The sequence below is a fragment of the Ascaphus truei genome, chromosome 8 (assembly GCF_040206685.1).
Source record: "Ascaphus truei isolate aAscTru1 chromosome 8, aAscTru1.hap1, whole genome shotgun sequence".
Classification (NCBI taxonomy): Eukaryota; Metazoa; Chordata; class Amphibia; order Anura; family Ascaphidae; genus Ascaphus; species Ascaphus truei.
In genome coordinates this window covers 62364334-62391593 of record NC_134490.1, presented here as the reverse complement: position 1 = coordinate 62391593, position 27260 = coordinate 62364334, and the positions used below count along the sequence as shown (strand labels likewise).

At 40.6% G+C, this 27260-nt stretch overlaps 1 protein-coding gene across 3 annotated transcripts in view; it reads right to left on the bottom strand.

The window, feature by feature from the left end:
- Nucleotides 1-272: 272 nt before the first annotated feature.
- Nucleotides 273-27260, bottom strand: part of ENTPD1 (ectonucleoside triphosphate diphosphohydrolase 1) — a 59708-nt gene continuing 32720 nt past the window's right edge. For 2 of the 3 annotated variants that reach the window (XM_075612290.1, XM_075612289.1), the window contains 8 exons: nt 12706-12823; nt 10950-11100; nt 9714-9873; nt 9166-9399; nt 5148-5408; nt 3991-4104; nt 2846-2983; nt 273-1497 (listed from right to left, as the gene is read on the bottom strand). In XM_075612290.1, the coding sequence (XP_075468405.1) occupies nt 1291-1497; nt 2846-2983; nt 3991-4104; nt 5148-5408; nt 9166-9399; nt 9714-9873; nt 10950-11038 (1203 nt within the window). In that variant the 5' untranslated portion in view covers nt 11039-11100; nt 12706-12823 and the 3' untranslated portion in view covers nt 273-1290. Of the gene's footprint in view, nt 1498-2845; nt 2984-3990; nt 4105-5147; nt 5409-9165; nt 9400-9713; nt 9874-10949; nt 11101-12705; nt 12824-14265; nt 14394-27260 lie in introns of all 3 variants that reach the window. The other variant, XM_075612288.1, reaches the window with a different exon arrangement.

Sequence of the window (27260 nt, the reverse complement as noted above, 5' to 3'; positions counted from 1 at the left end):
GGGTCAGCGTGGATTTTAAGGAATAGTTGCATGGAGCATTAGGTGGAGTTAGTGGGATGTATCAAGTTGTGTACCCCCTGCCATATAATGTGTGACACTTGATAAAGAAAACTAATAAACATGCACTCCAGGGGGAAAGGGGTGTCGCGTCTATTATAACAGATCAATGTTTGGGTCTACAGCACAGACATTTGTCAAGATTTTGAACCAGGTCCTGCACTGAAACATTGATATGTTATAATAAACACAATGCTATTTTTTTTTGCACCAGAATGCCAGTTTAAATGTATTTAGTTGCATCAGTGTTTGCTTCTTTAAACTGAATTACTGGGCACCCGTGGAAGTTAGCTTTTTTTTTTAATCTGAGGTGCTTTTCGTGACCTTCTACTTGAAATTTGATAAACACATTTCTTAAAATTTGACATGCTACAGTGCCAGTGCTAATTGTAAGCGAACATAAGTTGTGCTCAATATGTAATTAATAGCCTCAGCAGTGCACAGGCAAAATCACATTAATAACCAGGCAGGAAGAAAGTTATGCGCATTTCGGACCCTTTCTGCACTGTACAGCTTAATTACCCAAGCAACCTGATCAACTTCTCTAAGAATTATAATTATTTTGTACGTTGAATACACAATAACAAGCATGAAACCTCTTAATATCTGAACAATCACGCATTGAACTAGTGACGAATGCGCCCAGCCACTAAACATAAAAAAAAAACAGTTCACATACTTCACATGAAGCGGGGACACAGTGTCTGGTCAATTCAAGAAAGCTGGAGTTTGTTTTCCATAAACTTACTGTGATTCGGAGTACACCAACGGTAATAGTGAGATATGGCTTTCTTGACAAGGACAAAGAAATGCATAAAAAATGATAAAGACTTATAAAAAAAATACAATAACAGAGCTAACTGTACGATGTAACCTGAGATCAGTTTCTGTCATGTCTTCTTGGTCCTTTCATTGGTTGTAGTCACCTACTCACAGTCTTCCTTTGTATCCATCTTGAGAAGACAATGTTACAACATGTTTCATAAATCTGACGTTGATAAGGACCCGTTCAAGAACTACAGTTCAGTTCCATGTTTTTTTTAATAGAGAAGCATAGATTGTTCCAAATTGCAGGATTCCTTATTTCATGTTCAAGTTCAATGCACTTATACAAGGTACTGTAAGTTACTGATGGTAGAGGCAGACTCTATGCTCTCGACTGTAAGAGTCTCTGAGATCATGTAAATCTACAGTCAATGGTGTGTGTAGGATCCATCTCCCGTGATGTTGCTTCTAAATGATACCCTTTTGTAGACACCTTGGTTTCCGGAAACTCAACCAGCAAGTCAAAAGGATGAAGATTAATAAAAGGGAGAAGAACGCCATGAGTCCGATGTAACCGCCATGAGACAACGGAGGGGAAGGAGGCAGCTCAGCAGGGATCATATTTGTCAGGTTTAGCATGTACCCGAGAGTCCACCCAGCGTCGCTGCCTCTGATCTGTATCAGCAAAGACAGATAAAAGGGTCTTACTGCACAAAATAGCACAAAAAAAAAACAAATACCATATTCTATCATGGCTGTATTAGGTATAATCCCTAACTGCAGGGGGTCTCAGAATTGTATTTAATTATTTCTTATAAATATCGTTTTTTTTAGTAATACATTTTAGAATACATTCTATAATAATCGTTTTTTTTTTTTTTTCCCATACGAAAACAAATGTAAAAAAGTGTTATTTAACTCCATTAGGTTCCTAATTATAATTTTTACTTCATTCCGTGTTTGGGTGTGCACTGCTTACCTCCACCTCTGGTAGAATAGCAGTTTAGATACATTTCCCTTACCTATACCTGAAGGTCAGCGTATGCATGTATATTTTTATTTATATAGCATCAAAAATGTATGCAATGCTTTACAAGTTGCAGTTGACCTAGTATGCTACATAAAACAGGCTCAACTTGAAACCTCTAAAACTGGTAGGGTCATGGTTTCAAAAGGTAGAATTGATGAAACGGTTCTGCATGATGTTCTTAACCGATCCAGTACTTCAAGGATTAATATGTTCTAATTACTAATACTAATTAATCAATATACTTGGACTATATAAGTCATGAGGACTCACACATTTTTCTACTCTCTGATGAAGTCGCCACTACCCAAGCGACGAAATGCGTAAGGGTTAAAACGCTCTTTTGGCTGAGCCTGGAACCTGTCTTTACCTTCTACCTGCTACTACGGAAGGGGGCTGCGGAATTGGAAGTGCAGATACCATTGTGCCGGGGGACCGTTGTGTGGACGCACACTACTGAAGCTACCTGGCTGTGTATGCGGAAGACCAGTGCACGCTTGTAACTGCAAGATATGAGCTCCGTACCGGCAGAAGAATCACAGGATACCAGAGCTTTTTGTCCAAGGCGCTTATTCTACTGATTTGTTGTGAGTGACCTGATTTTAGCATTGTGGTAATAAGCCTTTTACTATTTACACTATGGAGCCCGCGCTGTCCTCTTTAGTTTTTTAGAAGGATTAATGTGTATGTTTGTGTCTATAATAGTATGTAGAATAATAGTATGTATGTGTCTTTATTTATATAGTACCATTAATGTACATAGCGCTTCACAGCAGTAATACACGTGACAATCATATAAATAACAAGTAATACAAATAACATACAGTATAATGAGAAGATGTGCTTCAGACATAAAAGTAATATTTAGAAAAGGAGACCCTGCTCCGAAGAGCTTACAATCTCAGACACAAACACACACATCATAACAAGCTGTTAATTACTTTTTCTTTATCTTTAGTATTCTATTCCACCAAGTGTAAATATCATAATTATTACCTTTCCTAAGAAACTGATATCATTCCAGTTTTCTTCGTTAAAACCATATCCAAGTTCAAGAAGGGACAGAATGTAGGTTCCAGAAAAACAATATTCACTGAGGTACTTATCCTTGATTTTTGGAAACTCTTTTTTTACCTTAACAGCAAGAAAGAAACCATTACTGTCATACAATAACATGGCACCCTTTTCGGTTAAATAACTTCACCAATATTGCCCCCAGAAACATCAGTATATAAGAAAGTGGTTAGACCAGGGATGAGCAACTCCAGTCCGCAAGGGCCATAAACAGGTCAGGTTTTCAGGATATCCCTGCTTCAGCACAGGTGGCTCAATCAGTGGCCCAGTCTTGGTTTAGACCGTGTAACGGTTAGTAGAACCCAACCCAGGAAACAGTAAACATTAGTGTGGACTGAATCAAATTATGACACTCTATCCCAACATTTGTCTTTTTTTTTATTGAACTACTGTAGGAAAGAAACACTGAGATGTGTCTCTTGCTCAAAAAAACACAGGGACATAAAATAATTTACATAGTAAGATCACGCAGAGTGACAGAGGCCAAAATAGGGATTGAAACCACAGGTTTATGTATTCAAAACCAACATTTTATTCACTACACAATGCCTCTGCCATCATGTGTTGTTGTATATATTTGGCACTAACTGCTATATCTGATTTGATCAATGTAGCCACTAAATTGCAATGGTTCCCAGCCCCATCTCGAGACTGAGATTATAGGAAGTTGAACCAATCGAAACAAGACCTTCCAGGTATTACACACAGGACATATTGTACATCAGGGGTAAACAAGACCAGTCCTCAAGGGTCACCAACAGGTCAGGTTTTATGGATATTCCTGCTTCAGCACAGATGGCTCAGTCTTTGACTAAGCCACTTACTGAGCCATGCGTGCTGAAGCACGGATATCCTGAATTCCTGAACTTGTGGTAGCTCTTAAGGACTGGAGTTGGCTACCCCTGTTCTACAGTATATTAGGGGTCGATCGGGAAGCTTGGTCGAAAACAGCCAAATGGGTCACTTCTGCTGATATAGAATGAGCCTTTTAAGTTATCTGTGGATGCGCAAGTTACTCCTAAATGCAAGATTTAAGCGCAGGCATCCTGTGTTCTGCACTTACTTACCTCATGCCAAGGTCTATTACAGTGTCTTGTTACCATCTCTTTCATCGTGTCAAGAGAGACTTTGTCGTTGGTCAGTTTTAGAAAGTCCATCACAAAATAGAAAGCAGAGAATGCCTGTGGTGTAAGAGACATACTCCACATTGATAGGAGAACATTGAGTGCTCCTGGCAACAAGATATTTGTATATTATATGGCGACAGATGACAGAGCAGGTGAATTAACCCTTTACAGAGTAGCAGAGAATTGTGACAAATCACTTTTTTAAAATAACAAAACACAACGGTGGGAATATATTGGAGACCACCATGTGGGGGCTCATTACAAAACTATTTAGTGTTAAATACAAAATAACTTCATTTTATATAGCACAGCTCTCTAAATGGGACTCAAAGCACGTCACAATTACAGAAGAGTGCGTGATAAGCAGCACATAGGAATGTTACAGACACAGCCCCTCCCCAGGTGAGCTTACAATCTATGTTTTTGGTGCCTGAGGCACAGGGAGATAAAGTGACTTCCCCAAGGTCACAAGTAGCTGACACCGGGAATTGAATCAGGCTCCCCTGCTTCCAACTCAGTGTCATTGTTATCAGTCAGGGTCTTTACTCACTGAGCCGCTCCCTCTCACGGCCCAGTCTAAATCCCAGTGTTTTCGGTAAATCCCTTTGACCCATATTTACTGAGCAGTTTTCTGCCCTAAAACACATTCCGGTGTTGGAAGGTGTCTTAAGGCACAATACTGCTTAGTAAATATGGCCCCTTTATCTGCCTGTAAGTGCTACGTGATATTACATATAAATACAGGAAATGATTAGCACTTTTGCTTATAGCTGTGGCCAGCACAATGGAAATGTAAGTGTCATGGCAAATAAGGGCATTTTGCGGCATTAACCACCCTTTACCTTTTTTCACCATGTCTTCCCTAATCAACACATATGTATGGTTATTGGTCCTTGCCTTCGACCCTCCAGGTTCATGTATCTTTGTGGCTGTGTCACTGGCTCTTTATTTGCCAGCGATTCCCCCATAAGAGTGTTCCTGGCCTATAAGGGTTTTCATATTGAATTCTAGGGATTAAAAATATGGTAGTGTGTGTCAAACCAATATGAGAGAACTACTTAATGTTGAGATATGAACAACTGCTAACATATACTCACCCCAAATTTCCCTTGCAGCATTGGTTGGAAAATCCCATTGAAAGAGCATTGTGAGTAACTGCAATGGGTTTTATTGAAGATTGTTTGGATGTTCTGCTTGCATAGCTGGTAATTTCCAGTCCCTCTGATCTCAATGTTCATCGGTGCTGCTGGTATCCTGTGCTCAGATATGCAGGGGCTATTGAAGATGTCATTTGTGCTTGTATTCCTTTGATATCCCAAGTTAAAGCATGGATCCAAAAGGGTGGCATTTTCTGCAGTCTACAATAGACAGAGACTCATTATTTACACCAAGTGAGATGTTGATGGACTACCCAGCATACATTCAATCAAAGCGATGTTAAATAAGGATTACATAGCTATTTTAACAGCATCTTAAAATTAGAGCAGCAAACACCACAAAATAAATTATTTATTTCCCAACCATGGGGAAGTTACAATTGATGTTTTTATTTAATTAGATCCTATTTCAGGGGTGGCCAACTCCAGTCCTCAGGTGCCAACAACAGGTTGTTGACAGAGCCACTGATTGAGCCACCTGTGCTGAAGCAGGGATATTCTGAAAACCTGACCTGTTGGTGGCCCTTGAGGACTAAAGTTGGCCACCCCCGGCCTTACTGAAAATTATAATATCTTAATGCATGAAAGATTTTAATAAATATGTCCAACCTTATATTCTCAATATGCCATGCAATGGCAATATATTAATTAGCTGATAATCAATAGCAATATGTGCCAGCAGATGCTCAGAAAGTACATTTCAAAAAAGGAGAGGAAGTTCAGCATTTTTGGGGCCCATCCTGTAGATTTGACAATTTATTGGATTCATTTTGACACTAAAATATATAATAAATGTGTATCGAGAGTGATACACCAAAGAATCCCCTTTAGATAGGCGCACTGCAGACCTGAAAATAAAGACGGTCAGGGGTAGGATGTGGTGTGTATAAATAAAAAAACTTTATTAAATATTAGTGTAATAGTGTACATAAAACAGTGTATAGTGCTGTACTATACACTGACTAATAATAGACTGCTGTTGGTCTATGTCAACCTCCGTCAAGCGTCTCACTGTGCTCCCATTAGTTCTGTCTCCCTTGAAGTGTGAAAATCTTGGCAGATGCTCTAAATGTCAATAATCTAGATGGGTTATTGTAACCTTATGACATATTGGTAGGTATAGGCTCTACCGAGACTAACAGAGAAATTCACGCAGCACATCAACGTAATGTGCACACTGCGCATGCGTCATGTAAGTTAAAACAGTAGAGTCTGTTTATATGCGAGTTGCGCATGCGCCAGGGCAGTGCGTAACGTAAATGTTTGGACGGCCCGTATAAGGTTGGTAACGGGTAAAGGGAGTACTGGGTGTCGAGGAAATGTTCAATAGTGATTACACATAGTGACACACAGAGCGTTGTGCCTATGGATCACTATAGATCGTAGTTTGATATGAACCCAGTATATATGCGTATTCTTTGTACATTGGTGCGTTCATGTGTCAAAGTTTGTGCTGTATCTGGTATAGTGTGCGTCTCAAACGGGCGTAGGTACGAGGATGCTGTGCATCTTTAGTAGCAGGAGTAGTGAAAAATAGTAAGCGCAGGTCTGGGCTGCTTGGTAATATTTTCAACGGGGATTTTTGGTGCCCATGTGACCCTTTAGGTCTTTAGCTGTATGATTCATACCTTACCACGCCAGCTATCTCTACTAGCTCCTCTAGTGCGCTGACCTGTGTCTAACTTTCATTTGATACACCCATTTAAAGAGGTGTCAGTGATGCTACAGGGCAGCACTTGCTATTCACTATCAAAATAGCCTGCCTGCTTTAAATACTATCGTGCATGTTTTTTCCATGCAGCCCTGTATAGACACAGCTGCTCTGACTACCTAGGTCTCGTGTGCTATACCATTTCTCAAATTGCAGCAGTTTACGAGTGAGCAGCTCTGCGGTCACATGGGCACCAAAAATCCCCGTTGAAAATATTACCAAGCAGCCCAGACCTGCGCTTACTATTTTTCACTACTCCTGCTACTAAAGATGCACAGCATCCTCGTACCTACGCCCGTTTGAGACGCACACTATACCAGATACAGCACAAACTTTGACACATGAACGCACCAATGTACAAAGAATACGCATATATACTGGGTTCATATCAAACTACGATCTATAGTGATCCATAGGCACAACGCTCTGTGTGTCACTATGTGTAATCACTATTGAACATTTCCTCGACACCCAGTACTCCCTTTACCCGTTACCAACCTTATACGGGCCGTCCAAACATTTACGTTACGCACTGCCCCGGCGCATGCGCAACTCGCATATAAACAGACTCTACTGTTTTAACTTACATGACGCATGCGCAGTGTGCACATTACGTTGATGTGCTGCGTGAATTTCTCTGTTAGTCTCGGTAGAGCCTATACCTACCAATATGTCATAAGGTTACAATAACCCATCTAGATTATTGACATTTAGAGCATCTGCCAAGATTTTCACACTTCAAGGGAGACAGAACTAATGGGAGCACAGTGAGACGCTTGACGGAGGTTGACATAGACCAACAGCAGTCTATTATTAGTCAGTGTATAGTACAGCACTATACACTGTTTTATGTACACTATTACACTAATATTTAATAAAGTTTTTTTATTTATACACACAACATCCTACCCCTGACCGTCTTTATTTTCAGGTCTGCAGTGCGCCTATCTAAAGGGGATTCTTTGGTGTATCACTCTCGATACACATTTATTATCTATCTAGCCCATCCCCAGGCAGCACGCCTCTACCTTCTAGGGGTCTGAGCGAGGTCCCTTTCTATAGTTCTCTCTTGACACTAAAATATACCAGTTATTTGGAGCAAGTGTTATAATACAACATGGATTTTACAATCTGAGGTCAAACAAAATGTAATAAAAACCGTTGCAATTGTGTGATTGGATGCAATGGAAGGGGGAACCCTGTATAGTTCTGATCACCTAATGTAACCATGTATTGTCATCATAACTCTGTGCCCAGGACATACTTGAAAACAAGAGGTAACTCTCAATGTATTACTTCCAGGTAAAACATTTTATAAATGAATAAATAAAATGCCTGGTCTAGGTTAAGTAAATAGTTTGTTTCTGTGATAATTTCTCAGTTACTAGATGCAGTAAAAAGTTTGCCTTTAAAACTTCTACTGCTGTTCAGATATTTAGTCTGTAATGTGTGTACATCTTTATGTATATAGCGCTCCCAGCTGTACTTAGAGCCTTACAAGAGAGACAAGACAGTACAGGGAATTATAATACAATAAGTGCAACAAATAAGATCAGACAATAGGAAAGGAAATGTAAGTGCTATGATGGGAGACTTACAGAGACGGCAGATGAGGGAATAAGTGCAGTACATGGCAGTCGTTGGTAGGAGTGACTGTGGGTGTGGGACAGTAGACCGGAGTCTAGGCCAGTGAAATGCTTCATTTAAGAGGTGAGTTTTAAGGATAGTTTTAAAGGTGGAGAGAGACGGTGCTTGGTGTAAACCGAGTGCAAGGGTGTTCCACATGTAATGGGCAGTGAGGGGAAACTGGTTTTAAGACAACAGCAGTAGAGGTAGAAAGGAGACAGTTATGGGTAGATCGCAGGAGACGAGCAGGGGCAAAGCGCGAGATCAAGTTGATATGTAGGGAGGAGCAGATGAGTTGAGAGCCTTGCAATGCAACATACAGTATATATATTTAACTTGGCAGTAGCTATCACTGGAGCCTAAGGAATGATTAGATAAATCAGAATGGCAATCATCCTTAATAGGTGCAACATATTGGTAATAATTTCCACCCTCTGTGGATAACGTTTTAACGGTTGCACAAATATGTAAGTTATCACAGTAAAAAGGAAAGTGTAGGTCATATTTTTAAATGCATAGTTGGATCCATGTATGTTAAAGTAGTGCTCTAACTAAATTAAATGGCACTTGATTGGATGTGATCCACTAATACACCGTGAAGAATTGTAACTATAGCCCCACCTGTATAGTGTTAGCCAGTTGAAGACGAAGAGCTTGGTCCTTCCCGTAACACAGGAAGCTGTGTGTGTAGACGTTGTACGATTTACCGTACAGCCGAAAGTGCAATGAATTATCTTGTGATTCAATCTCTTCATCCGATGCAAAGGTTATCTGCGTTGAGGCTCCGCCGAGGTCCAGTGCTCCGAATGTTCCAGAACTTTTAGAATTTGGTAAAATATTTAACCAACTTGAACACTGTAACACCAGAAATAAAATAAAAAAAGTCTGATCAAAATGATCTATTTTACCATTTTTACTTAGCACGACTGTGTGCAATATAAAGCTTGTGCACTACGTTAGTGATTCTCGAGCCTCTGCTCATTGTCTTGAGCAAGACCAGGCTTTTGGGACAACTAACAAGCCCTCCGATTCGCATGCACATCAGCACCTGGGTGTAATTGCAATGGTTATTAATACAACTGGTGTGATCAGTGCTCCCCGAGGAGGGATTTGAGAACTACTGCACTACATACTGTAGATTACCGATACGGACGGCAGGTACTACTAACTTGTATGAAGTTGCCTAGTAGATAGTTAATTGTGATCCAGCCATACGCTCCTTCTTCTTGCCCTGTGATTATTCGAGCACCCTGAAAATCGAAGGGAGAGGAGCGCAGCGTGTTGTCCACCGATGACAGGACCTCATCAGCCAACGTGGGGTTCTCTAGCCTGCACGGGATACAAAGGTATGTTTAACAACCCCATGCACAACAATTCTTCTATTATTACACCCATACGACAAATGGTTCTTTGAGGCCGTTGTGGTGTCCTGTACGTGCTCTTCACTGCCTAGATATCCGTTTTATTCCTGATCTCAGCTAGTTATCACAACCAGAAATCTCATACTAGGTATTCTTGCCGTTTGTATAGGCAAGCAAACAAACCGCCCCATTTTAACACTTGCTGATAACTTTGCAAATAGAAGCAGATAGTTGAATCTCAGCAAGTTGCTGTTTTTCCCCCAGATATTATATATCTATTGTATTATTATTTTATATACATTTTTGTTCACATTCTTCAATGCTTCCTGTTGGACCTGAAACAGCCTGGACATATACGTTTTGATTAATGTGCCCTCTTAAATAGTCAGGTAAATGCCACGAACCCTACTTGTACAATTAGGTTTGGGAGATTAGCGCCAATGCAAACATGCTGTCTGTTAACATGCTGTCTGTGGTTAGCTCACTAGTCATAACAAGCTTTAATAAAAAAAATAGTTTAAGTTTAAAAAATGACAACCCCAATTAAGTTTCGTAGATTCATCCAGAGTTATGTTAAGAAAGCCTGTTATGGACGGATACCACCACTTATCAGATTGCAGGTTGTACTCAGAGAAGCACTGTAACCTGATATAAAAAGGAGTTAGTGAATCATTAGGATCTATTCCAAACGTTCATTACTGGTAATGTGTGGCAGGGGCGCTCAACTCCAGTCCTCAAGGCCCCTCCCCCCCCCCCCCCCTCCAACAGGTCAGGTTTTCAGGATATCCCTGCTTCAACATAGGTAGCTCAATCAGTCCTTGCTTCAGCACAGGCAGCTCAATCAGTCCCTGTTTCAGCACAAGTGGCACAATCAGAGCCTCTGATTGAGCCACCTGTGCCGAAGCTGGGATATCCTGAAAACCTGACCTGTTGGGGAGTCTTGAGGCCTTGAGTTGAGCACCCCGGCTGTATTGGATACATCACATCATGTTAAAAACAATAAACATTACTGAGTACAATTTTAAAATCAGAATAGTATTATACCTGAGCAGCCGCATGCCAGCGGTGGCCCCTAAATAAACTGGTGTCTCCCTTTGTCGACTCTCTGGAATCACATTTCTGGCTCTGTTCATGCAAGTCAGGAGAGATGGCCCGGCTTTGGCTGGCTCCCGGGAATAACTAGATATACCAAGCCCTTTTAGGGAGAAAAGGCACATACTATTAAAAGAGCATTCAATTTTCTTTTTTGACATGCTGTAAATCTTCTCCCCACCCCATGTTGGAGAAGAAATCAGATCTATTCAAATTATTGCAACCCACAATGTTCTCCAGCGCAGGGAAGTGGCTTCTCATCATAACAAACAGGGGTAAAGTCATATTCAGTCAATTGTGAAGCTGCTTCCTAGTACAGACGTGATTACCCCCATTCAAATGAGAATGGGATTAAAACCCTTTCCTAACACAGCGTTATGGACACGTCTGTTTTATTTGATATCCTGCGAGGCTGCTTCCCTATGCTGGAAATAACTGTACTTCTGGTCATTTGAATAGAGCTGAGCTCTTCTCCAACACCAGGAAGAGGCTTCACAGCCTAATGAATAAGGGCCCTAGCAACATTCCCCAAGAAACCCAAGCTTTTCTTTTAATTAACATTGTGGATCAGAGAACGGCCGTTACAGAAGCTGATGACCATATATATTTCTTTATTCATGGTTTACATGGGTCTGCTAATTAATTTATTTGTCAGTTTGGTCTTTAGATGATATATATATATATATCTATATATATATATAGATATATATATATATATAGATATATATATATATATCCGACTAGCACACTCTCTATCCACCTTTAAGACCCACCTCAAAACACACCTGCTTAAGGAAGCATATGAGTAGCTCCATGGCTGATAATTAACACTTCATACATTAACCTTGGCCCCCTTGCAGACGCACTTACCAGAACGCCTTCCTACTGTTTCTGTACGTTCTTTCTACCTACCAATTAGATTGTAAGCTCTTCGGAGCAAGGACTCCTTTTCCTAAATGCTACTGTTATGACTGAAGCGCTTCTCCCCTTTGTGTTATTTATATTATTTATTATTTATATGATTGTCACGTGTATTACTGCTGTGAAGCGCTATGTACATTAATGGTGATATATAAATAAAGACATACTGTATATAGATATATAGTTATAGATAGATATATATAGATCTGACATTGCTCAAGAGACATACAATAAATGTTTTCGGCAATGACACACACTGACCTGCTGCTGACCTGTGGATCTGTACCAGGATTATTTTGACCAAATGAACATGTAGTTTGGTATTTACAGGTTTGTAATTAATTTTAAAAGTAAGACCTTACATGTGAGTTTCAATTCGCATTAATCAACCACGGCTGTGTGTATTAAAGAAAGGTAAACACACAATTTCGTCTATATGCTAGTTATTGACCTGCATGTTAGAACAGGGGTGTACAACTCCAGTCCTCAAGGTACACCAACAGGTCAGGTTTTCAAGATATCCCTGCAGGTCTTTCAGGATCTCCCTGCTTCAGCACAGATGGCTCAATCAATTGAGCCACCTGTGCTGAAGCAGGGATATCCTGAAAACCTGACCTGTTGGTGGCCCTTGAGAACTGGAGTTGCCCACCCCTGTGTAACATGATCTAGCGAAACGTAATGTTGAGTGTAAATGTACTGGTAACGGTTCCAACACCTGGTGCTAAAACTCTAGTGAGGAGACATTTTTTTTAGGACGGAGACACACAAATTGTTATGTGTCACTAACCTTCCACTTTACAGTCTTCTACCTGTTGTACAACTCCTGTGTCGTTTTCCTTCTCAGCTGGCCATTCATATATATACAGGCTGGTATGGGAGGAGCCAGCATCTAGCACAATGCCATACTGAAAAAAAGAAACGGCAATTGATCAACTAATACCGGGAAAGAGTCTCAGATACACACACTACTGGGGGAGTTGGGGGGAGGGAGTTTACAAAGGGTTATCTAGTTCTGCACCAAAGCAAATATTACTCCATACCTCCATCACATTTTATCTGCGTTAAATGTTACAAGAGTTTCCGGGCTTCCTTTCCTGGCACCTCCATTGCAAAACAGGAGTAACGCTCTATTTTACTCTATTAATTCAACGGTCTGCTATCTATGTTGGGCCAGGAGAAGTTTGGATTTGTTGAAGGTTGTCATGCCTCTTAAATGAACCAACATGAGAATTTTTCAGAGATTACAGTATACAGAGTGTACTGTACTGTGGTAATCATAAACACACAGTAATATATATACCACACTTAGTTAAGTTATGGTGGGTAAAAAAAGTGACAAAAACTGCAGCAAGGGATTCTGGGAAATGACATGCAAATGAGCACACAGTTCCACCTTTTGCTTCAAAACCATATAACATGGTCCCCTGTAAGCTGGGACATTTGCATGTCATTTCCCAGAATCCTGTGCTGCCGTGGAAGCACTGTGTACTGGGTGATAATGGTGAAAGGCAGGGTTGCAGACCTGTCTAAGACATGCAAATGAGCTTACAGTAATATTTCCATTTTATATATATATATATATATACAGTGTTCGACAAACCTATACATTTGCTCGCCCCGGGCGAGTGGATTTAACCCCAGGGCGAGTAAATATTGGCCCAAGCAGCACACATTTGGTACTAGGTGGCGAGTAGATTTTTTTGTGTGGCGAGTAGATTTTTTGGTGATTTGTCAACCACTGTATATATATATATATATATATATATATATATATATATATATATATATACACACATATACATATATACATATATACAGTACACACACACACACAAATAGATATATACACACATAGATAGATACACACATACATATACACACATATACTGTATACAATATATGTCTAATTGTATAATGCTTTATATTATCTTACAAACCCCAGAACATTTAGCTTTGGCTTCCCTCCAAGAGTCAGTAAATAATAGGTTAGACTGGGTCTCAAAATGACACTAATTGTGTTGTTTTCTCTCTCACAAATCACATACAATAGCTGCACAATGAAGAAAACCAAATACAAAGAGAGATAAGGAATACTAATACTGGATATGTCTGCTCTTATTAAGTGCTGGGCTAGCACAGGTAATACCTGGTGATACTGAGCAGAATAAAGCCCTCACACTCCTCATACTGTATTAACTGCACTTGACACAGTACTTAATGGATGCTTTATAGAGGAAGTCTCCCATTTAAAATAGGGTTTATCACTCAAATCATTCTTCTGTCCCTGCAGCACTGATGAACAGACATTAAATGTAATTACAGCGCACTATTACATGGCTTGCATTACCTTCGTATTCTTTGGGAGATGTTTATTCTGCACTATTGCTGTTGTGACTAAAGCAACAATCCCCAAGGCAAATAGTAATCCCAGGATGAAAAGGATCTTTCTGTGCCATGTCTTCTTCTGTTTTGCAACTGTGACCAAACAGAAAACACCATGAGTGACAGAATATTTGGTGGTGGTTACACAGAATGAGATCAATAACATCACATACACTGCTGTCCGGAGTCTCTGTCGCCTACATTCTGTATTCAGTAGACGCAGTGGGAGTTGAAACCAGAAGTGTGGTAATGTAGAACAGACATGCTCTGCTGTGGTGACATCAGTGCCGGATTTACGCATAAGCTATCTAGGCTGCAATTTAAGTCAGGGGTTCTCAACTCCGGTCCTCAAGACCCCCCCCCCCCAACAGGTCAGGTTTTCAGGATATCCCTGCTTCAGCACAGGTGGCTCAATCAGTCCTTGCTTCAGCAGTCTGTGCTGAAGCTGGGATGCCCTGAAACCCTGACCTGTTGGGGGCTCTTGAGGACTGTATTGTATGTCTTTATTTATATAGCGCCATTAATGTACATAGCGCTTCACAGTAGTAATACATGTGGTAATCGAATAAATAACAGATAATATAAATAACAGATCATGGGAATAAGTGCTTTAGACAAACATAACATTAAGGAAGAGGAGTCCCTGCCCCGAGGAGCTTACAATCTAATTGGTAGGTGGGGAGAACGTACAGAGACAGTAGGAGGGAGTTCTGGTAAGTGCGTCTGCAGGGGGCCAAGCTTTATGTATCATGTGTTCAGAATATCCACAGTGCTATTCATATGCTTCTTTAAGCAAGTATGTCTTAAGGTGGATAGAGAGGGTGCTAGTCGGGTACTGAGGGGAAGGGCATTCCAGAGGTGTGGGGCAGTTAGTGAAAAAGGTTTAAGGCGGGAGAGGGCTTTAGATAAAAAGGGGGTAGAAGACATCCTTGAGCAGAACGCAAGAGTCGGGGTGGTGCATAGCAAGAAATTAGGGCTGAGATATAAGGAGGGACAGAAGAGTGTAAAGCTTTAAAAGTGAGGAGAAGAATGGAGTGTGAGATGCGGGATTTGATTGGAAGCCAGGAGAGGGATTTCAGGAGGGGAGATGCTGAGACAGATCTAGGAAAGAGTAGAGTGATTCTGGCAGCAGCATTTAGGATAGATTGTAGGGGAGACAGGTGAGAGGCAGGAAGGCCGGACAGCAGGAGGTTACAGTAATCAAGATGGGAGAGAATGAGGGCCTGAGTCAGAGTTTTAGCAGTCGAGCAACAGAGGAAAGGGCGTATCTTAGTTATATTGCGGAGGAAAAAGCGACAGGTTTTAGAAATGTTTTGAATGTGAGGGGCGAATGTGAGAGAGGAGTTGAGTGTAACCCCTAGGCAGCGTGCTTGGGCTACTGGGTGGATGATCGTAGTTCCAACAGTAATGTGGAAGGAGGTAGTAGGGCCAGGTTTGGGAGGAAGTATGAGGAGTTCTGTTTAAGCCATGTTGAGTTTAAGGCGACGGAGGGCCATCCAGGATGATATAGCAGAGAACTTGGTCTGTATAGCAGGTGTAAGGTCGGGTGTTGAAAAGTATATTTGTGTGTTGTCAGCATAGAGGTGATATTTAAACTCAAAAGATGTTATTAGGTCACCTAGAGAGAGTGTGTACAGAGAAAAGAGAAGAGGGCCCAGGACAGAGCCCTGGGGTACCCCCACCGAGAGATCAATAGAGGAGGAGGAGGTGTTAGCAGAAGAGACACTGAAAGTACGATGGGAGAGGTAGGATGAGATCCAGGATAGAGCTTTGTTCCGAATACCAAGAGTATGGAGAATGTGAAGGAGAAGAGGGTGGTCCACGGTGTCAAATGCTGCAGAGAGGTCGAGTAATATGAGCAGAGTGTAATGACCTCTGTCTTTGGCAGCATGGAGGTCGTCAGTTATTTTAGTGAGGGCTGTTTCCGTGGAGTGAGCAGTGCGGAAGCCAGATTGTAGAGGGTCTAGGAGAGAATAGGTGTTGAGAAAATGGAGCAAGCGAGAGAATACAAGACGTTCAAGGAGTTTAGAGGCAAAAGGCAAGAGGGAGACAGGTCGATAGTTAGAAAGACAGGTAGGGTCAAGCTTGCTGTTTTTGAGTAATGGTATGACTGTTGCATGTTTGAAGGAGGATGGAAAGGTTCCAGAGCAGAGGGAGGAGTTAAAAATGTGTGTGAGCGTAGGGATTATAGTAGGAGCAAGAGGTTTTAGGAGATGGGAGGGAATGGGGTCAAGAGGGCAAGTGGTAGAGGGAGAAGTGGCGATCAACAGCGACACATCCTCCTCTGAGACAGTGGAAAAAGAGTCAAGGAAGGCAGGAGGAGAGTTAGGTAGAGGTGTAGGATGGGAAGAAGAAACAGAGGGGACTGTAGTTAAGAACCTCTGTCTTCGGGCCTTACAATATGAGGGGCATCAAAAATAAAAAATAAACTGAATACATTTCAAGTTTTAAACTCGGTTGATAAAGAAGATTTCGAAAAAAGAAGATTCTCTATAAATATGGCCATTTTTGTCTAAATATGACCCTAAGCATCATGGGCATCGAAATGGTTAGATTGGCAATCGCCTGCAAACTGTCAATAATGCCTCATCTCAGGTCGGCCCCTGTTGGAGATACACTCTGCTTTCTGGGATCAGTATCCCATTACTGGGTACAGCATACTTTGTCCATGCATATAGGATCTGGAGTTCACCAAGGACCTTCCGTTGTGGTCGATCCAATTATGTGCCACAGCTACTATTCTGAGAACTCTTGCAAAGCACATGCTCACTCCTCTTCTCAAATTAGAACAAACTTGGGCCATTACTGTGGGTGCTAATTTAACTGAAATCAATAAACAGGGATGAACACTCTTAATACACATATTGATACACTTAAACATATTTACAGGACTCACAGTGAGGCCTCTGCCAGAACCTCGAGGAACCTGCTTCTAGAACATTGGGTGGAGCTATATATACCCTTCTATCTCCCTATGGTGACATCACTGGTCACAAAACTTGCAAGGGAGTTTCCCCTCTGCCGAGTCATTCTACATCACATGATGGGGAGAGGCGATACAAGAGTGATCCCTCCCGGTTAATTCATTAAGGCCGTTAACCCCTTACATAACTTAATAGTCCCCAAAGGGGTGAGGCCACACATTTATGGAAAACAAATACAAAAACTCAGCGCTCCTCCCAGATTAGCTTGCAATTTTTTTGTGAAATTAGACATTTTGACCCTAAGTCTTATAATAAAGGAGTCATTTAGTTGTATCTTTTGATTTAAAAAAATGATTCATGCCTGCTAACCCCATGACGGTAAACGCCATTTTAGCAGATACACTAAATGCATAATATTTCTTATTGTCTTGTGGACTAAACATCGTGAAATACTTGAAAATGCCAAAAAGGTTAAATGAATGAAGCTTTTCTGCTATCTGTGACAGACTTACAGTATGAAACTGACTTATCACCAGGCAACTTAGCAAATGTAAAATAACAAATAGTTATAACAAGTGTTTAGGACGAATATCATGGTGAATATTTCTGCACTTACATGGTACAATTAAAAAATCTATTTAAGAGTCAGAAGTGATACAATCTTTTTATTTATGGTGATAATATCTCACATTACATTGTATAACACTTATGCTGCCAGATGGGTTCAAACATTCCCCTAAATGTTGGAACGTGCGTCACAGACATTAACTCATCAAATGACACTTCTCATTAGTTTACCAAAATTACTTTATTTAAATACAATAGTCTAACACAGGGGTGCGCAAAGATTTGGAGCTCCGCCCCCCCTGTGCGACAGCCCCAGCGTTCGCGCCCCCCCCTTCTCTTAGACCCGAAGTCAAATGACGCAACGGGTCATGTGACGTCACGTCACCCCGCAGCATAATTTGCCGCTCGTTAACATGGCGACCCGTACGTCACATGACTCGCGTTGCCATGGTGACGCGTCCAGAAGAACACAGAACCCTGGTAAGTTGAGGTTGGAGAGGCCTCACGTGGACACCTGTCATTTAAACTAAATGCCTCAGGGAAGAGCACAGAGCCGCTGCAACCACCGTGCCCCCCCAAAATGTCCCGCACCCCCCCGTGCACCCCTGGTCTAACAAATGCTCAAATATAATGAGATGTCAGTATGTAACCACAATGACGGATACATCTAATATCACTTTACAGCAGGGGTGGCCAACTCCAGTCCTCAAGGGCCACCAACAGGTCAGGTTGTAAGGATATCCCTGCTTCAGCACAGGTGGCTCAATCAGTCAAAGACTGAGCCACTGATGAGCCATCTGTGCTGAAGCAGAGATATCCTTACAACCTGACCTGATAGTGGCCCTTGAGGACTAGAAATGGCCACTCCTGTCTCAGTTCTACTAAGCAACACTACCATAGTACATACATTATACATATATGTAGAACATTCAGAGCTACTCTTAAAATGCGCACATACAGTACAGGAATGAGTTAACCCCTTGAGTGCCCTATGACATAGCCCCCATATCATGCGGTCAGGAACTCCGGGGGGCTCCTGTGGAGAGCTGAACAGGATCTAGGAGGCAGGGGAATGGAAATGGGGGACCCTCTCCTCTTCTGTTCACATCATCAGTGACGTCGCGATCAACCCGAGGAGTGGCCACGTGATCGCTAAGTGCCAGAGGTGTTATGTGACTCTGGTGCCACAGCCTCTTCGGCACACAAAGGCATTGAAATACCCTGTCAAAGCTTTGTGAATCCCACCCCCTCGACAACCAGATCTGTTTGCGGCCACCGTCGGGAGTAGGACACGGGAAGTGCAGAGCTCCATCCGGACGCGGAGAGAGGCTTACTGCAGCACCACGACACCTGCTAAACATCCCCCAGAGACTGGCCTTTTATCCATACCCCACACCGCAGCTCACTAGTTGAGCAAGCGGCGTGTTTGTTGTTCACTTTTATTTCTTTTTAATAAAGTTGTTTAGCCTTGACCACCCAGGCTTATCACCTTATTGCGCTTTCTGGAAGAGAGAAGATAACATCGGAGGCTGCTACTATTCCCTAGGAACCATCAAAGATACCATTCCAAGTGTGCACTCACACTTGGCCGTGTGAGTAATTACTTGGATAGATTTCCCTCTTTCCCTTACCACTTGTCACACAGTAATTTGGAGCAGTGGGACTGCACATGGAAGTCCAAAGACACCATCCCTCAAAGTGCACACACACATGCCCGTGTGAGTGTTTTGTAAGACTTTAAAAATTATAAGTCTCCAACCTCTGGTTATTAGTGTCCCCTTGCACCTATTTGTGTTCATACTATTGCTCATATTTCTATGCTTTTATTCCGAGGGTGACATCAAACCAAGGAAGAAGGAGAGGAAAAGCACAGACGAGAGGTGAAGATTGAATATATAAAGAAAAGAAGGCGACATCACACTAAAGAAGGAAGAAAGGAAGAGCCCAGACGAGAGGCAGAGATCGAATCCAGAAGTGAGGACGTAAAGATACCTTGATGCGCAAGCATTTGCACAAGGCCGTGTGAGTGTTTAAAACTATTTTAGATTTAAAACATCCACTTTAACTGTTTCAGAGTCCTACACACCTGAACCAAATTGCACCCTACTCCATTGTTCCACCAGTGCTCCCCCCATCCCTTTCTCTTGTCTCCTTTACTGTTGAAGGATCCTGGGTAGGTCCTCCTTTGGGGTTGATAGAGTCACAGGAGGAAAAGAAACAGAGGGAGACCTTGCCCACTACAAAGGTTGTTAATATACCCTTATTTTACACTTAACTATTAGGTAGCGCCCGGGTATCCCTGTTCTATAGACACGTACTTTTGCTTTCAGCCAGATTGTGTTATTTGATACAGTAGATCTGCATTATTATGCCCTAGAATTGCACCCTTTTTGCCATCATACTTGCATGGGTTTCATTAAGCTCCGATACTGGTTATCAACAAGTAATCCTGTGTTGACTACCATAGACTTGAATCCTTCCGTAAAAAGAAACACAGAAGTTTACCGATTCTCCCAAAAATACCTCTTTTTCTATACAAACCTGAGGTTTAGTAACTAAGGTTTACGAACCTGAAATGGGAAACCCCCATGAGACAGTTTGCAATGCTAAAAACTATGCTAATATCTCTGTGTTTAGCCTTCCAACATAAACTCTCTATTAAAAGCCAACAATAAACCACACTAGGATGGAACAAAGCTAGAAATGTTAAGCGATAATGATGTCTTCAACAGCATCGAAAACAAATAGTATTAGCAAGTAAGATTTTTGTACAGCTTTCATCAGATATTTTGGGGGGTTTTAGGCATTCAGTTTATTCCTATTTTTGGACTGTTTATTTTATCAGCTCTCAGTTTTCTGGCAAGCCAAGTTGTCATTATGTATCTGTGCATTTCTGTTTTGTACTCAGAAAACAGCTAAGAAAGCAGCTATGAAACTAATAATATCATTCACCACCACCATTGCACAAACCCATTTCTGATTAGGAAAAAAACCCAACAACTTAATAGATGTTGAAAATAGCTGCCAATCAACATATACGGAGTTGATAAACTGAAACTTCTCCTTCTCCCAGGCTTGTATTATTATATATTACACCTCCATACAACGATGGTGACATTAGTGACATTAGTTACAGGTGATGTAATAATACAACATTAATACATATTAAGTTCCAATTATCGAATTCTCCTCTGGGGATGAATTTTAATTCTATCATTTTGTTTAATCTTTGAATAATACTAGAGCTCCCGTTTAAACTAAGTTCATACGTTACAAAGCATGAGATAAACACATACAAATACCACTTATGATGAGCACATTCACATGTCTCCGACAGGTCTGCAACCCTGCCTTTCCCCATTATCTCTGAGCATAGAGTGCTTCCACTGCAGCCAGGGATTCTGGGTAATGACATGCAAATCAGCACTCACAGTGAATCACTCTTTGCTTCTTATCCATTTCTCATTAAAGCAGCAATATTACAGTCCCCGTTTTTTTCTTATTTGTATATGTAACGCATGTGACAATGTATCATTCTACATTGTTACCTAAGCTGGCAATCGTTTGGTGCTCCTGTTATACATCTGTCAAAATCCTGATTGTGTGCCTAACATAATGGCTGCTTAGTCAGTGTAACTCAGCAGCTACAATATATCCTTATATCACTAAAGCAACATTATCTATTGCTACAGCACAAACTGCTGGGAAATTTGGCAACAAATTATCACAAATAGGAAAGTGTTGCAGATATCTTGCACTGCTTGGGAGGTGTGCTAAAACATGCTATAGAAATCAAAGAATGCTTTAAAACTCATTAAAATGGCATTACGAGTTGAATAATAATAATAGAAATAATAATAATAATAATAATAAATGCAGTAAGTATTATCTAATACTACATAACTGATTTATTTATGTTTTAAAAAACCTTATAAGATTTCACGTTTTGCTGCTTTAAACATTAGATAAAATGATGTCCATTGTCTATGTAACGTACTGGAATATTCAAAATAAAAAATATATTGGTAAACAAAAATGTATCAATAAACGCCTCTATATTGTGCACACTGATGGAATGCACAAGTGAAATAAACTGCTCAACCAACATACCAAGTAAGTCCATCAGTTGTCAAATCCACAAATGGAGATAATGTTCAACAGACAAGCCTTATTCAGTTTAAGCAATGAATGCAAATTAGCCTGAGAAGAAAGGAAGTTCATATTTTCATCTTTAAGGAGAGGAAGCAATAGGATGCTTTCCGGTGGAATTATGTCACAGAAGTTTAAAGAAGGAATTCCCTGTGGCCCAGTCAGGGCATATTAACAATCTGTACCATTCACTGCCTCACACAAAGCACATTCTTTCCATCTGGATACATTCTCACTCAGCCAAACAGTACAAGAGAAGGAAAAGAAGTGCCCAAGATAGAATCGCTCTCCGCAGCTGAGGTTCTTTTTCACGATCCAGCCCCATTTACATAAAAGCAAGAGAACAAGCCACTGTCTTCTGGCATTGCCAGTCATCAAGAGCTGCTTCAGTTAATGAGTCACTTTGATATGAAAAACTGAGCAAGAGCTGTTCTGGAGTTAAGATAAACTACTCTGTGTTTGAGCAATAGAAATGAACAAAGATAAAACTTCACAACCATGAGGGCATTTGAGGAACAAAATATCCATGTATCAAGGCAAAAGTAATTATAGCGTAAGTTATCGCCTTTTCATCCTGCGTTCGTTACTCATATGTATTAACATGCCTGGATATTATTACCCTGGTTGTGAGAGTACTTGCACTGTGGGGAGTGGTTTTGTATAGGAGTAGGTGGAGTTAGTGGGGAGGGGGAGCCACGCAATGAAGGTTTGCAAATTAAAGGTACATATCAACGTCATTAAGCAAGGGTCCTCAACTTCAGTCCCCAAGACCCCCCCCCCCCCCCATCAAGTCAGGTTTTCAGGATTCACCTGTGTTGAACCTGGGATATCCTGAAAAACTGACCTGCTGGGGGGTCTTGAGGAGTGGAATTGAGAATCCTTGTAAGTGTTGTGCAGTGTTAATTTAACGCAAAATTGCCTTACAAATCATGTAGGAGGTGGCGTAAATCATAATAATCTCAAAACATTAGAAGCGCCAAATTTAATAACAAAAATATGCTTTATATTGCATATAAGAGAGTTTTATGGCAACACATTCTGCTAATGGCAAGCGAAACAACGGAAAAAAGACAATTTGCTATGTTAGTACATAAACTCCACAAGCTTCCAACTTCATTTATTTAGGAAACCGTTTCAGTAAATGATTTAGAGAAATGTATGTTGAGTATTTGCTTTTCTACGCTATTTTTCGCCATTACATTTTTGGCTTTCCAGTTGTTTCAATGTTTTTTGTCTCCCCCCACCCACACAAGTTTTGACATTTTTATATAAGCATATCAAGGTTATGAAAATGTTTTCCTGCAGTGTAAATATCTGTTAGGGCCATAACTCCAACACATGTCCAATAGATTGTCCAACAAATGTAAAAACACTCCCTTCTGATGGGTTCTCACATGATGTGTTGTGACAGCCGCTTGAGGTGCCCAATGTGCTTGTAAGAGTAATAAGGTTGTCCAGGAGTCTGGTGACCATAAATGGGTGTGCTTGAGGAGATCAGAATCCAAAGCTACCATTGGCTGTGCAACTTACAGCTTTCTACAGGCAATGCCACTGAAACGCTGACAATTCCTATTCAAATATCCAACCAGTGATGTCAATGTTGAGTTGAAAAATGTTGCTATATTTTAAAAATTGTCAGTCATCAAAAAATGATCTTTTAGATCCAGCACACTTTAGATTTTGATGCCCTAATTGGGCGAAGGACTTTAACCTGCCTAAGATTAAAATGTATTCGGTCACTATGTTAATAGCCAAGAGGTCATTCTTTCTAAATTAGGAATACATGGCAGAGATTTACTGTTTTTTTCAATAAGTGTATATTTCATGAGCAGGGCAATTTCATATTGCCCGGCTTCAACGAAAACCCATCAGCAGAGCATGCCATAATCGTGAAGGACAGAGATAGGTTCACCTCGATATGATGGTGCAAAGTATTACACTTACTTTATTTTCAACCTACAGTATTTCACTGAAACATCTCGTTGAAAAAATGATCTATTGCATGCTTTTTTTTCTGTATGTGTTATTTGCAAACTAGGCACAAAAATGTTGACTTTTTAATTTTTCTGACAGGAAATAGAGCATATATTTTATATAATCATGGATAATCGTCATATAAACATTATTCTTAGCTGTGCTCAACCATCATGCATCTACATACTATATGCGTGGTCCTTGTGTGATTGTCCTCACATTGTTCAGCATAATACTAGTGTGGTATGTTTAGCAAGAGTTTACACACCATAGTAACTCCTTTACAATGCACTAATCACTGCGCTAACTGCATTACGAGTATCTGGAAGTGCTTAAAAACCAAGATAAATAGCCAATGAGAGCAGAGAAAGAATTTGAGAGGTACAATAGAGGGAGGTGAAACTTGTTTACATGAATCAGCACCCCTACTTAATACACTGACGTGCTTAGTACAAGTCTTTGCTGTGCTTATTGTTGCTGAGAGATGTGTCTTCTTTTTTTTTCTAACAAAATAAATAAAATGCCCAATGAATATATTGGTTATCTATAAATATTGATCAGTTTATTGACGCTGTAATCAAAATGCAAGGCAAGAACCCTGACCATTTCCACAATAATATATACTGCACCATGTTGTTGCTGTCCAAATCATGGAAGAGCTGTTTTTCTCATCTCCTGTAACGCCACCCACTATGTCAGGGTTTGGGCAACTCCAGTCCTCAAGGGCCACCAACAGTCTTCAACTGAGCCACCTGTGCTGAAGTCGGGATATCCTGAAAACCTGACCCATGTTGTGGCCCTTGAGCACTGAAGTTTCTCACCCGTGGCCAATGTACTATGCTGATTTGCTGCCTGCTCTTTTTCCTGCTGCTCTGGTGGGCTCAGCTGAATATTGATAATCTATAGGTATTGATGTAATAACCTTAACATTTGAGTAGTGAAAATATGATTAAGTCACCAGCCCAGAACTTGGTCTCTGTGCTATATTTGTATCCTTGTGAATATGTCTCAAAGTCACCTTGAGGTCATTTATTTCCATAAAATTCAATTGTTATGAATGACAGTCAGATTCCTGAGCTCTCGGTGCTGGTGTCCTTCACGTAGCACAACAAGCCGCCAGCAACGATTCAACCTTTCACACTTTAGTTGTTAGGGTGGGGGAGCCCCCAAGTCTATATGTCATTTTAATAAGATATATGTCAGTTTCCAGTTTATCGGGTAAGTAAGGTGTGAAATATACATGCCATTTTTAGTTGCTAAATCTCTTTTTGAGTCACTTTCAAATGTATGTTTTATATCAACTTTTGATGGCTCTCAATCAGTAAATGTCACACGTCCTAAAATTGATGGAAAAGTGTATTAAGCAACTATAAATAGTGGAAATAGAATGCACGGCCTACATCACATTGATGACTAAATATAAGAATTGTATTGTGTAACTATGATGAATGATATAAAATTGACATTATTAAACTAGACAGACAGAACTATGCATGTCAACATACCGTTTCTATAGTATTTTATATGTTACAGTAGCTGTGGGCAGCATATGCCACATTTAAACCTATATTACATACGTTATCAACCCGATCTGACTTTTATTCCCTCAAATGTCGAATCTATGAAACAAGACATTTAGTAATTTAACATGGGTAATACCCACGTACCAGCATCACGTTGCATAGCCAGTAACCAGCCTCACACTGAGGAGACCCAAAAGATAGAAACAGCTGTCTCTGAGTAGGGTTACTGGCTATGCAGTGCTGTGCTGGAAAGCTGCTGTGTAATATGGCAGGCAGAAGCTTTTAGAGATCCATGTTAAAATGGATTACAAGCAAAAAGGTGACACTGTGTGCTCATTTGCGTGTCATTACCCAGAATCCCTGGCGGCAGTGGAAGCATTGAATGCTAAGCGATAATGGGGAGAGACAGGGTTGCAGACCTGTCTGAGACCTGCAAACGCACCACAAGTGGAATTTTTATTTACAGTCATTTAACAGAATACTTGTGTGACATGAATATAATACAAGACTCAATATACTGAGTTACAACTGAAATAAAATTGCGGTCACTTTGAATAATTAAACAACATTGTAATGTGGTACATTTCCCCTGTGAGGTTGGTTACCTTCCCATCAGCAGCAGAAGCTTCATATGAGTGCAGCAAAAAAAAGGATTCTACAAAGTTCTGCTGAGTATATTTGAGATGAGTGCACAGAATGCGACTATACCGGAAGACATACATGAACATAAATCAAATCTGAGATAAACCTAGATTAAGAAAAGGGTCTATACATTTTCACCCAAGGATTGTTTTTATGTTTTATTAATAACTATTCATATTACTTGTGCTCAGGATTGTTACGGTGTGTTGTCTATTTTGAATGGTTTAAAACCCTGACTGTGAGGTATCTCCAAGGGGTTCGTCGCCCCCCCCCCCCAATAAATTGAACGTGTGTTCCCCCACCCCTCCCCCGCACGCTCAGGACACTGTACTGCCTGGGATTGGTCAAACAGTTCTGTTAGAATTAGTAGGCAACAAGACGGATTAATTAGGGATTATCAGGACATACCTTTTATACCAGGGGGTGTGCACAGTGTAAAAAAATGTTGAACCCACTGTTTTAAAACAACTACTGAAAAAGTATGCATTGGAAATAAAGGAATTTAAAAACGTTTTGTAATCATTGGCCTTTGTCAGGATTTGCCTGTTCTGTTGACAGAGGTTATATAGAGTTGGTATCTTGGATATCTTATCTCCATAATACTGAACATTTATGGTGCAGCTGTTAAAACAGCAATTGTTGCCTGAATAAATATCTGATCCAGCAAATACCACGCACCAATAAAAACAATAATCAATCATGGATTTAACTTTATCATTTATTTATTCTGACTGTTTACGTGTTCAGCTGCTTGAAATAAATAAGACTTTTTAGTACTCCTCTAGGAGTTATGCCAGGAGTCATTTAATGCACTCTTGTAATACAAAGCATCAGATTGTGTGCAGTTATTAGTGTAAACTCTTCACAGCCATAGAAGGCCAGTAACACAATGTAGCCTTGCAGGCTATTTTAGGCAGTAAAAGACATCAACTTAGCCTGAATCCTGAAAGTAGCAGAACCAATAATAATATAATAATAATAATATAACTCCCACAACACTACATGGGCCAAAGCTGCCCTTTTGGGAACTTGGATACACAGACTGTAAAATCGAGATGGCAAAAGAGCCTATCACAGCTCCCTGTGTGTGCACCTGTAGACAATTTGCAGATTTGTAAATGATGACGTCTTTTAACCAAAGCCCGGAACTTACGCTAACTAACATTTTGAATCAAACTCCC